Source organism: Lytechinus pictus, chromosome 1, assembly GCF_037042905.1.
Source record: "Lytechinus pictus isolate F3 Inbred chromosome 1, Lp3.0, whole genome shotgun sequence".
NCBI classification, from domain to species: domain Eukaryota; kingdom Metazoa; phylum Echinodermata; class Echinoidea; order Temnopleuroida; family Toxopneustidae; genus Lytechinus; species Lytechinus pictus.
In genome coordinates, this window is record NC_087245.1 from 37,900,628 (window position 1) to 37,913,561 (window position 12,934).

The 12,934-nt window shown below is 35.3% G+C and overlaps 1 protein-coding gene across 2 annotated transcripts in view; it reads left to right on the top strand.

The window, feature by feature from the left end:
* Positions 1-12,934, top strand: part of LOC129261061 (uncharacterized) — a 23,870-nt gene continuing 10,936 nt past the window's right edge. The window contains exons 1-11 of one of the 2 annotated variants that reach the window (XM_064102118.1): positions 1-200; positions 2,725-2,900; positions 3,219-3,492; positions 4,645-4,735; positions 5,694-5,908; positions 6,266-6,391; positions 7,081-7,251; positions 7,750-7,886; positions 9,436-9,544; positions 10,321-10,404; positions 11,736-11,916. In XM_064102118.1, the coding sequence (XP_063958188.1) occupies positions 180-200; positions 2,725-2,900; positions 3,219-3,492; positions 4,645-4,735; positions 5,694-5,908; positions 6,266-6,391; positions 7,081-7,251; positions 7,750-7,886; positions 9,436-9,544; positions 10,321-10,404; positions 11,736-11,916 (1,585 nt within the window). In that variant the 5' untranslated portion in view covers positions 1-179. Of the gene's footprint in view, positions 201-2,587; positions 2,901-3,218; positions 3,493-4,644; positions 4,736-5,693; positions 5,909-6,265; positions 6,392-7,080; positions 7,252-7,749; positions 7,887-9,435; positions 9,545-10,320; positions 10,405-11,735; positions 11,917-12,934 lie in introns of those variants that run through there. The other variant, XM_054899096.2, reaches the window with a different exon arrangement.

Genomic DNA, 12,934 nt, shown 5'->3' on the forward strand with positions numbered 1-12,934 from the left:
GAGACGTAGTGCGACCCGCCAAAATCACAGCGCATTACATAACTAATGCTAGCTAATGAATATCGTCTGCTTGCGCTGGAACCGGTCCTCAGATCCTGTGAACTGCGAACTGAATTTTACACATTTTAAGATCACTGAAGTTAAGAGCGTCGATCCAGATCGATCCTTATATTACTACAATGAGCAAGACCAAGGCGAAGGTAGGTACCGGTACCGAACGTTCAATTCCTATTGTATTCTGAAGATAGACATTTGTTGTTTTTAAATTAATGATGAGAATGAGAGAGTTGAATAGTGCCAGTGGCCATACGGTACAGTGTAACGTTAGACTGTATACGGTACCAACCGTAACCAGGCCAGGGAGGGAGCTCCGGCCCGCAAAGCGGACCGAGCTCTGGGGCCCGTTTCTCAACACATGGACAAGTTAATCATAATATCTTTATCCACCAACCATGGAGTCAGTTCCAATGTTACTAAACCTGTTTCTCGAAATGCTTCCTAACTAGAAATACCTTGGTATCGATACTATCGGTAAAAAGAGCAGAAGAGACGTAGCCTTAGTCACAAAATATCATAATTTTCAAAAAGAAAATTTTTGACAAAATTGCCAATATTGACTATTGTGATGAATTTGGAAATAAATCTTTTCAAAATAGTTAGTATCACAGGTGAATTATGCATCGGTACATACTTAGACCATGAAGACTGGAGCATTCAATTGCAGAGAATATTTAAGGACGTTCTACAGTTATGTTTGTGCGCATTATGATCTGCGCATATTTTACACTCTGCGCGCTGACGTCACAATGGATGAACAGGTGATTAATTAGCTGTGGGTATGAACTGATTTTTCTCATCATCTGCACTCTAACTGCAGATCAGATGCGTTATTTTATGAAGCTAAAAAACTTTAATTATTCCATGGACCATTTAAAAAAACATCTCTACAACTTTAAAATACTTTACTCTGTAGTGCTGCCAAAAATCACGAATATGACCCCGAGTTTGAATAAATGGTAAAGTGGTTTTGATTTTTTCTTCTCATAGATACAAAGCATTTGGCGCATTTTTGGTGTTTTAAAAAGCACATTTGCTCTAATGAAAATGCTGATAGTTTGAAAACAAGCACATGAAGCCCTATTTTTTAATGATTGCACATCTTAGGTATACCTTCCTCTACAACTTTGCAAATTTTGGTGAAAATGACATGGATTTTGAATAAAGTGCAGCATTTATTGTACTTTTGTAGTTTGTTATTGAAATGTCACTTTTTTGAGATTGGGTTTTTGTTATGTTTTACGCCATTTTTAAGAACTGACAGTGCTGTTAGACTTAAAATTGCAAACAAATAGCACTATAAATAGATTCTCCATTCTAACGATACACTTATTAACTCTCTTGCGAAATTTGATGACTTTTTCATGTATTTTGACTGAGTAATAGAGACTGTTTAAACTCATTGTAGTGATCTTGCGAGGTCTAAAAATGCCAAATTCTTTTGAATGCGCAATCCGTAAGAACATTCATTCGGGTGAACTTTGAAGCTCCATAGCAAAAAATCAAGCACATGGACCTATGTTAATTTTTGCATATTTCGAATATTCAGGTTCTAAAGTATCTATGTGCAAAGTTTGGTGAAAATGACATGGATTTCATTTTAACTGTGGAACGTCCTTAATTCATTTCATAACTAAAAAATTACTTGTGGACGTTGAGATGGGTAGCCCCGAGATATCCAATTTTAATAGTTTACAAAAGTAAAACTTAACAGTTTTCTTTGTAAAATGATGATAATTATACGGTCTTTTATGATTCCAAACGTCATCAAAATATAGTTTAACGATACATTTTTAATTATTGATACCGAAACATACAATATTGGACAAATTATATGCATAAATTTGAGATGAAATTTATCCAACTCAAAACTGTTAATAGGAGTCTGAAAACAACAAATACAAGTTCATGGATGGCCTGACGTGGTAGAATCTTTATCGATTAAATCATTTTACTATTTCAAAATGAATGGTTTTGTGGTGTTTACCAACACTAAAACAGTTTTTATAGTTTCTTTGCATTACAATCATTGAATGCATTATCCCACTTGTTTTGTGATGTATAAATTTCAACCTCTATGATTGATTACGTAAGATTATAATTTTTAAATTTCTAGGCACTTTTGTATGTCATAGTCTACCCACGTGATGCCACTACGTCATTAAGAAAGAAGTTGACAGGTTCGGAGTTGTCATATTTTGTTGTTGTATCCGATCTTGGTAAAGAGGGCCTTCGTGAAACGGTTAGCGGACAAGTAGCTCACTATCTCCGATTTAGTCAAGAAGTGCATTTAGACATAGACACGGGACTTGAGTAGATTGGGGTCTCAATAACTTACCAAAAAAAATTTGAAAACAGATATTATGCACTTACCACGATTATATGGATGAAGGTCTATCGTGTGACAGCATCCTGACATCGAGGCACAGACTTGAACCTCAAAAAAAAAGCGAGCAGTTCTAAAGGTTAGCTGTCGCGATACCTCTCCTAATTTCAAAATTCATTAAAATGGCCGATTGCGAGACTGGGGTAGATGGAGAGGTATTGTAACAAAACTTTTTGTTTTTTTGAGGTTCAAAATATCTAGCAAAATAGATTGTGAAAACAGAAATAATGCACTTAGGTCGATTATATGATTTTTGTTTCCATTTTTTGTTTTACTTGAAGGCGGGCAATTGGAGGGAAAGGAAGCTTCTGGTAACCAGGAAGACCTATGTTGTTGGCAAGAATGAAACTGTGGATGTTGTTCCACTTAAGGAATTCTTTAGAGCCACAGAGGAGCGTAATGAAAACAAAGAGCTTGGTGAAACCTCTGCAGTCATTGATGAAGTTGTACATGACAGGTAATCTCCCATATGAAATTGATCATTGAAAACAGTAAAATACGTGCTTATTAGACATCTAAGGTCTCTTGTTTGCTCATCTTGTAGTCATGGTCATTTGTCACACGGTGCTGTTCTGCCTGTCATTTATATCAAACAGATGTGATAATGGGTTTGGAATTAAAAATAAATATACTTCAATTCTAGTATCCATTATGCATTCACATCGCTGTTATACATTTAGTACATCTAGGACATGAAACCTTTCATGCTACATGTAGTATAGCTTCATACCATGCCATCTTTTTCATGCATATTTTTGTTTTGTTACAACAATAGGAGAGATGAAGATGTAATGCTGGTAGAGGAGAGTCAGCCTTTGAATCTTCATGAACAGAGGAAGGAGAAGGCCAGGAATGAATGGATAGAAGTACAACCAGTGATGACTTTGGCATACATAGCAGGTCAAGCTTCTTTCATGGGCATGGAATGTGCCCTTTGTACACAGGAGGCCACCTTGACCTGCCCGGACTGCGGACCTTTCGCTTTCTTCTGTGAGGAATGCTCTAAAAAGCTACATAGTACTCTCTTGCATAAGCCTATGGCTAGGAAGGTATGTACTTCATATGAGCATTTGGATTGGAGTAGTATATATGTTCGATTGATTATCTACATGTATCCAGTTATCTTCTCCCGGTATTATATATTGTCAAGTAGAACCACAACATGACCGTCAAGTTGGGTAAATATGAAATTTTTTTGCTGAAAGTTGTAGTGTATGGTGTCTATTTCAAGAATCCGACGGGTGCAACTTGGGCACCCTTGGGCATTTTTTTAAATTGACGTCATAGGCCACTCCCACTTTTTTACATACCTGTTATATTTGACTTTCATATTTTACGAAAAAAGCATGTCATGTTTGGTATCAAATTAAAGCTAATGAAAAATCAAAAACAAATGTATGGATTTGTGGGCATTTAAATCCTACTTTTGTCAGTTAAAGGTCATTTAAGGTCATAAAAGTTCAAAATGCATCACAAATGTAAGTAATACTTACTACAAGACAAAAAATATCATGTTTTAAATACAAATAAGTTAGGAATTATGTGCCTTTTGTGCTGAATAATAAATAATTTTCTACTGATTAAACTATAGTTTTGGAAGAGATGTCTACTAGTAGTAGTCCCAGGGGGGGGGGGGGGGGGGGGCACTCGGCCAGAAAAGTAGAAGAGATGTGCCGCGGGTGAGACAAAAAACGGGGCCTTGGAGCGGGCTAAGTGTAAAAAGGATGGTCCTCCGAATGGGCTTCGGAACTACGAATGTCTGTGAGAACAGGTCGCCTGCATGTGAGTGCGTACGCATCCCTATGGAACGGGCATTTGTGCTTGCAGCTAGCCCGGCTAGCGCAGAGGCGATAGTCGGACAGCGCTCTGCGGCCGCTTTTCACCAAAATTGCGGCTCATTGTAGCAGATCAATGCGACCGGAATGGCATAATGGAAAATATGCGAAGCTTTGGCGCAGATTTATTTCTTCTTTTTTCACGATAAGAAGAAAATTATATGCTTTGGAGCGGCTTTCTTTGTTCTTTTTCTCAAGACAAAAATGCTATGCCTTGGAACAGAAATTTGAGTGTAAAAATGGGGGTCCCCTCCGCGGCACATACCCACTATACTATGCATACTGAGTGCCCCCCCCCCCCCCCCCAGTAGTAGTACTAGGCATAGCTAATACCCAGTACCCTTTTTTCTTTTAATTTGATCACAGGGTCAACTAGTAGATGAAACAAGAATACTGAGACAGAGTCATACCTGCCAGACTTCCTATGGAAAGACCCTTGAGGTCTTTGATTCTAAAGGTATTTACCATACATACATGTGCATATCGTGAAATGCTATTTGTTTCATGTGTGGCATTTACACAGTGTAAAAGGAGCTGATGTCAGTCTCAACATTAGGGCAATGCCATCACCAAAAGTGATCAATCACCACAAAACTTTGCACAAACCTTTGAAATTACAGGAAAGAAGCGGTCTTAGCATTATTTTCACTAAAAGATATGAGAGTATAACAAAATTTATGTGGGAGGGAGTATTCAAAGCCCCTTGTGCAAATATGTTTAAAAGCTATCTTGTATTTATCAGTCAATTAATCAATCAATAAATCAATTTATATTATAATAAATGATAATAGTAACCTTATATAGTGCTTAATACAATGAATTTGTATCACTTTATTTTAATATTCATAAAGGATCAGATGACATATAAAATAAAACAATTACATGGTAGTTTACAAACACAATTATCAAAGGAAGTAAAAGTAGCACAGGTCCTGGCTTATTATTGCCGAGGCAGGACATAAAATAGAGAACATAATGATAATACAAGATAGAAAAGAGAACAAAATAATATATTTATTGCAATAATTATTCCAGTCTTCGGATCCTGGCATTCCCACACACAATGTATGCACTTTCTCCACTTCCTACATTCCAACAAGACTCATTTGCTAGGCATACTACATATGGTAGGTTTTTTCATCCCACCGGGCACCCTTTTAAAACCTGGGTGGAGAGTGGCAAAATGTGGATTAATACCTTGCCAAAGGACGTAGGCCATTGTTTATCGATGTTTAGAGCAGCAATGGCTAAATGCTAAATAAAAAGAGGTGTTTTAATCTGCACCAAGCTCACCAAAAATGATAAAATCTTCTAGTAATGAAAATCACTTGGATAAAAGAAGCAATCCTTTGAGGATCTGCTGACTGATTGTGTACTCTCATTGTGAAAGTTTTCTTTTCACTATATATTTTCAGGAAGACTTCATAATGTGTTGTGCACATTTTGTAAATGTGAACCAGAGGCAGCCACCCTGGTTCGTTATTCCCTGTGGCCCACTCAACTCAATCCAAGAAAGGCTGTTTCTATGGAGCTTATGACATTTATCCACTACATGCAGGTGGAAGCGCATGTGTCATTGAAGGCGGCATGTCAAGTTATAGGCTTTCAAAACAGATTATCAGAGAGAGAGGTATCTGTACAACTTTCTTAAAGTATGCAATAGGCAGTTTGATGATCAGTTTCATAATAGTTGGATATAAGATTTGTATCTACTTAATTGTTAATATTCCAATTCCTTTCATGAATATATGTTGTCAATGGCCTTGCCCCACAACTGTTTTGATGATCTTTGCACAGTTATGAAAATATCACTAAAATGCAGAAATCATGCTCCTCATTAATTTATCCTTTGACAGGTTGCATACGGTGACCCCCCCCCCCCCCCCTCTTCAGCTTAGCATAGCTTCAGTTTCTTTGTAATGTGATGTGGATATGTTCTTAGGTAATCCTTATTTGTAAAGTGTGTGCATTTATATTTTTTTCATAGGTCAATGCGCTGTACTCAGAGCTGATCCAATACAGTTTCAGCCATTTTCAGGCTTTCTATACCAATGTCGATGCCAAAATTGTCCCTGAATATGAATGTAATCGTTCCTGCCCTGCTTGCCCAAAGGTAACATTATTAAACCAAAATATTTTCAATGGGATGCTAGTCATGGTTCATATCCACTTGGTCTAGTAGCAGATGGTCTACATACATTATCTGATCGTTTATTCGCAATTGCATTACCCATTCGATCTATCAGTTTGTTTAATTGCCAATTAGTCTAAAATATAACCAAGAGGTCTATTAAATCATATTTAATCATATTCTGAATGTATAATTAGTCTATTAATAAATCAAGTGATGTTACACCAATTGGATATTAAACAAATTGGGCGTTACACGAAATGAGAATTAGATGAAATTTTGCATATGCCAAGTGGCAATTATACCAAATGGTAAGTAGAGTTTGATTGGACCATGTGAGATGAGACAAGACGGGCAAGTAAACAAAGTGAGCGTAGACCAAGCAGCTATTTTTTCATAGCGTCATTTTTAGACATAATTCAATAGTAACATGATAAATAGTAGCTATGAGCAATTATTAATAATACATAGGATTTTGTAAGTGCATGTCAGACCCAAAGTTGCTCACAAATGTGGTATGTACAAATCCAATTCAAACAGAATTTGCATTGGTACATGAAATCGCATTTCTGTCAATTTTATTGCAGGTAAATATCTTCATTCAAGTATTAAAGTTTGTTTTCAATATTATTTTATTTGCTTACAAAATGTTGTCTTTATCTAATTTTAAGGTCACTGGTCAAGTGATTGTTTGCATAGATGGGTGCTTTGGTTTGGTGAGAAGAAAGAAAGCTGGTACAAGTGCTGGTGGAACTACTCACCATAAGACATTTTTTCAAGAAGATGAATATGTTAAGAACTTTGTGGATGGGTACAGGATTGAACATGGTCAAGCATCAAAGGTAACTTATGTAAAGTGTTGACCATACAGTGCTTTGCAAACACACTCGATAAGCCTTGTACTTCATGTACTATGCCCTTGAGTGAACTGCATATCTTGACTAATGCACTCACACTTGTGAATTATTTGTATAATGTGCAAAATTATGCAATAAGAACTCTCATGTGATCTAAAAACTAATTATAAATATGCATAACATTGCATTGAAAATTCCTGAATTCAAAAGTCAGGGTCCCTGAACATTAAGTGCATATTTTCTTTTTATGGCCATCAGCACTGTACTGTACATGTAGGTGGTTGTGGGAGCTGGTTGCAGGGGTTTGGTAGATTGAGCTCTCAATTCATTTACCAATTAATTTCGCTCCAGACATTCGCTTACAGTCAATGATATGTAATATATTTGCAATTGTTGGTTCACATTTGTTGTATGTGGCAGATTGCATGGATTGTCACCAAAGCAATTTTCCTCATCTCTTTTTTCTTTACTCTTGATAATTAGAACTGTAGCCAGTTCAAGGCAGGAACTCTGCTGAGAACCAAAAAAAAGGCAGATGCTTTGGATGTCAAGGGAGTGTTTGGGGCTGTTTGCCGGCATGGCTTCCCTCTGGCCATGCTTAATATGTTCCAGGGAGAGAGGTATGTATTTATCAGTTTTGTGTAAAAGTATGGCTCACTCAAGGTCAAGGCCAGCATGTCCAAGATCAAGGACGATGACAAGGCCGAGGGTCTGAGTAATTCCAAGGATAGTGCCAAGGCAATGACAAGGATAGGCCAAGGCCAGGCTGAGGTCAGATTAAAAGTAAACATTGATTTGAACATTTCTTGCTTAAGATAAAATTGTGATTATGCTTTCTCTTTAATCTGTACATACATGTACATGAGTCATACAGACTGATTGCTTCATATCTATTAAAAAGTGAAACCAACCAAAATTTTGATAGGCTACAAACAGAGAATCGGATAATATTTTTTTCTGCATAAATTCAAAGTAGCATTTACAAGGATTGATCATTGATATCATTAAAATGATACCTCAGATTGAAAGCTTTCTATCATAAAGACTATGCAAATGAGGTATAAAAAACCCAAATATTTGCAAGATATAAAAAAAAAAAGAGTACTCGGCAAATTTTCTGATTGATTGATATGAAATAAAGGTGTATCTCTTTAAGCCTCTGCCCGCCATGGTTGGTGCCAGAAGCATTACATTTTTGGGTTGTCTGTCTGTCCGTCTTTCTCACGGTAAGTAAAAAAAAATTTAGCAGCTGTTGATTTCAATCTTTGATCATGTATGCATATATAGGAGTACTGATAATCTGAAAGGAGCCATGAGTTCAATATGTCATAGACTCATAGTATACCTGAAAATATTTATCTTCTGATGAACTATTTGTTGGTTCAACTTAAACTTGGCTCATATATGCATTTGAGTGATAATGATCTGGTATTAAGAAAAGGGGTCACATGTTGAAAGGTCTCCGGTCAGTATTTGAAATGTGTGAAATCAGGTGTGTAATATATTATTGATTTGGAATATGCAGAGGCAAAATTTTATAAAAATGTCTGCGGTAGTGCTGCAGCTGATTGAATACCTGACAGGTACCCAACTGTGAGGCCGGACATTTTCCATTTTCCAGCTTGAAGTACCGGTCAACAGAAAATGCATTTTTCTTTTGTCAGTAACTCCACAGTAATAATTTTGGGTTTTAGCAACAAAATTGAAATATCAAATTTTCTACTGGTTTATAGAGTCCTAAAAAACCCTACTAATAATAGAAACAAAATAATATCACATTCAATTATTCATGACAAGTTGTAACCACACAGAAAGAGGCATCATTTGTAAAACAATACAATACATTAAACAAAAAATAAACTTTTTTTTTTGTAAAGGAGTCAATGTGAATGTTAAGAAAAATGTTTACCAGAAATTATTGTTCCTATTAAAAACTTTATGTAATGAGATATTGCCATAACTATTGATTCTTGCATAAATGAATTCATACAAAATAATGCAAAACAATTTGATAAAATCTAACTCGAACTTTCATGCTAATTTTGGTGCCGAGATCATGGGTGGTGTAGTAACAAGTCCAGATATAGCGCAGTTCTTTTGTGGTCAAGATAAGAGAAAAGTGTCTGTGTAGTCTTTGTAAGTGTGTATATATTCTACACCTTATTACAGCCTGGCATATTCAGTTTGCATGATAGAGCATTTAAAGGCAACTCTACCAGAAGGGATAACAATGCATGTGGCTTACGACATAGCTTGTCAGCTTACTGCACATCTCAAGGTGATTGATTTTTTGTTTAAGTCTTTCTTTTTAGTATTATTATTATTAGTAGTAGTAGTAGTAGTAGTAGTAGTAATTCATTGTTGTATGTTCTATTCCCTTATAGTCAGAAAACCTGACTGAAGTATCAAATTTGACTTTGAACACTCCATGCCATTATTGTATATGAATCCATTTATCACGAATTGCAATTACTGTTTTTGCAGTTTTTATTGTACGTCTGCCATTAGAGCTGGTGCTAGAGGCAATGTATTTACACCTGTACATCCTTTTCTTTGTTGTATTTATCACTTTAAGAGGACTATCTGATTAGATTTTAGAGAATGCAGGTTAATGAGGTTAACTCATGAAAGTTCAGCTACATTTGTCTGCTGCCAAACCTTGATATTGGGGATTGAGTATTGGAGTGTCATAGTTTTTTGGGGGTATTCTTTACTGATTTTAACTGGTTAGACCTTCTTGTTGAGGATTCTACATGCTGGAGTTCTGTCAGCATTGAACAATTTGAGATATACATGACCGGCAGCGTTAACTCACTTTAGCATACCTAGAATTTCAATAATTGGAATATAATGGTTTTATGGTCAAATATCATTTAGGGTCAATGAACGTAGTATTGTATCATTATATGAATGGTGATTATTTTTGTGGATAATTATTTTATAGTAGTTTTCAAAGTCAGCACTGCTGCTATATTGAATCGCATATTGCAGGTCAGACTGCCAGTGCCACAGGCACTCCACTTGTTTATTTTAATATTTCTTTTTATCACATAGAAAACTGGGCAAGCTAAACTGCTAGAGGAGATCAAACTTGTTCTACCAGCATTTCATGCATATGGTCACAAGGCATCCTGTCAGGTAATACCAATTCTAACCAATTCTCATCCATGATTTAGCTGCCCCTCCCCCGCAATTTTGTTTGTGTCCAGACTACTTTCTCAAAAGTCTAATGCATCTTTTGAGATCAACTTGCAACCTCATGTAGCTGGTTACACAATATTTTGTACCCATGCATCATATAAATTCAACATTGCTCCACAACCTTAACTCCTGTATAATAAATACTAATTGTGTTTTTAGTTGAAATTTACAACTCTGAATATTGTTATTTTTATTAATGACATTCATTTAATTGGATGTTATTTACGATGATGGATACAGTTTCACTAATGGGTTTCCATGATAAAAAAATGATGAAAATAAGGAGAATGAAAAGATAATACATTTGCAATTGATTTCAATACTAGAAACTTATAGTTCTCATGATGATACTATAGTGAATATTTAGACCAAAAATAATAATTGATCTTATTGTAGTTATTTTACGCAGAAATATGAACATAAAAGTTGGAAAAATATTCTTTGATTAAAACTAGACACAGGTTTTAATTATATTCAATTGGATTATTATGCTTAAGCTTTACTTAAAGGGGATATTTGCCCGGAAGTGAAGTTGCATTGAATAAAAGTAAGATAAAAAACCCAAAGATATATATTGGTGAATAATTGGGGAACATCTGTCAAAGGATAACCAAGTTGAATATTGCATTTAATTTATTTTATTTTATAATGAGCATTTCCCATACATCGTGTGTGTTTAATTCCATATATTTCCATAATCCCAGAACATTGAAACTGGTTTTCCTTCTACATTCATTACATCATCAGACACCTCATTTCATAGCAGTTTCTATATAAGAAAAAAAACTTTAGTCATCCATAATCATCGAAAATTTGGAATTTATGGAAATGATGTGATATAATGTATTGGGTATCGGCTTACAAATATGTTATATATTATATGACATCACGAATTATGTTTTAAAATAAAAAAGTCTCTTCAACTTTGGTGGACTTTTTGTCGAATCTTCACCAATATACTTCTCAATTATTATGCTTTTGTTTAAACCAATTTATTTTCAGGGTAAGCTTCACCTTTAAGTTTGGAGGTGTATCAAAGCCAACCCCATCCTCTGCTGATGTAATGATTTTAAGTATTATGTGCTAAAAATGATGGTGGATGGGTGTGCCATGGAGGATGTGATGTTTGCTGTGTGTGTGTGTGTGGGGGGGGGATAATCCTTTGCCCTATTATGTTTTTATTTTCATGGCAGAAATAGCTTTTGAATTTAGATTTATTTGTAATGAGATTTTCTTAATATCCTTTTTTGTTGTACCTTTTCTTATAGAGGGAATTCAATGTCCGGAATACAAAAGACATGGGCCTTACAGATGGTGAAGCAACAGAAAGACTCTGGGCATATTTGAGACGATTCTCGGCAATTACTAAAGAGATGACTCCAATAGGAAGACAAGACAAGTTGACAAGTGCCCTGCTGCACTTTGCTTATCGAAAGCAAAGGCAAATCGGTAATTTTTTTTTTATTATGCACATTACAATGGAACCTGTCAGTCCAATGTGTATATCATAGCACAACTTAATGACATCAAAACTTTTTTTGGTCTACTTATGTTTATGATTGCCCAAATGTTTTTTCTGGCTATTTAATTTTATTATTTTGAAAATATTGAGGAACACAATGGGATTGGAAATACAGACAAGTTTGTGATATTACAATAAATTGTTAAAACTGATTTCGGTGTATGTTAAAAAATATTAATGGAACTATAATTTTTTTTTTAATAGTAACCAAAGTGAAATCCTTCCTGGAGTACAAGTATCTTCATTTCTGTAGTTTTGTTTTGGTCTACTTTGTTAATTTTCAAAAAAAAAGAGAGGAATAAGATAATGGCATCAAAATGTATGATCTCTGATACTTGGGAGGCTGCCTTTTAACCCTTTCCAAATATACTTTGCACCAATGCACACTTTTTTAAAGTGTGATGTGGAATATGCATATGAAAATGGATAAATCATTATTTTGCTTTTAGTATAATGCAGGTAAGCTGCGTTGGAGTATGTATTCCTTGCCTTATCTGAAATAGCATTAAATAGTTAACGTGTCCATCATTGTAGTTATTGGAAGTACAATTTCTATATCCTCTATAATTAATACCCATAAATTTGAACACATTTGCAACCTGGGATGGTAGTGGATACTATACTTAGATATTTTACTTTTAAAAGCAAGTGTAATTTAGTTCTAAATTCTTGGCTGAAATACTCTGCTAAGGTATCTACTAATTTGAATACTTCAGCGTTTACTTCAGCAAATTAAATTTAAGTCAAATTCTCACAGAGATTTGGATTGATGTCACATTATCTAATAATGTGCAATTTTTGTGTCAACCAAATGCTCAGCTCAGGATGTACAAAAATCTTTACGTGCCAACAAGATTTTTGAATTATTTGGTTTAGTTTGCTCGAGAGGCCACTTAACCCTAATTATCCCGGGGGGGGGGGGCCATTATGGCCCCCCCCCCCGAC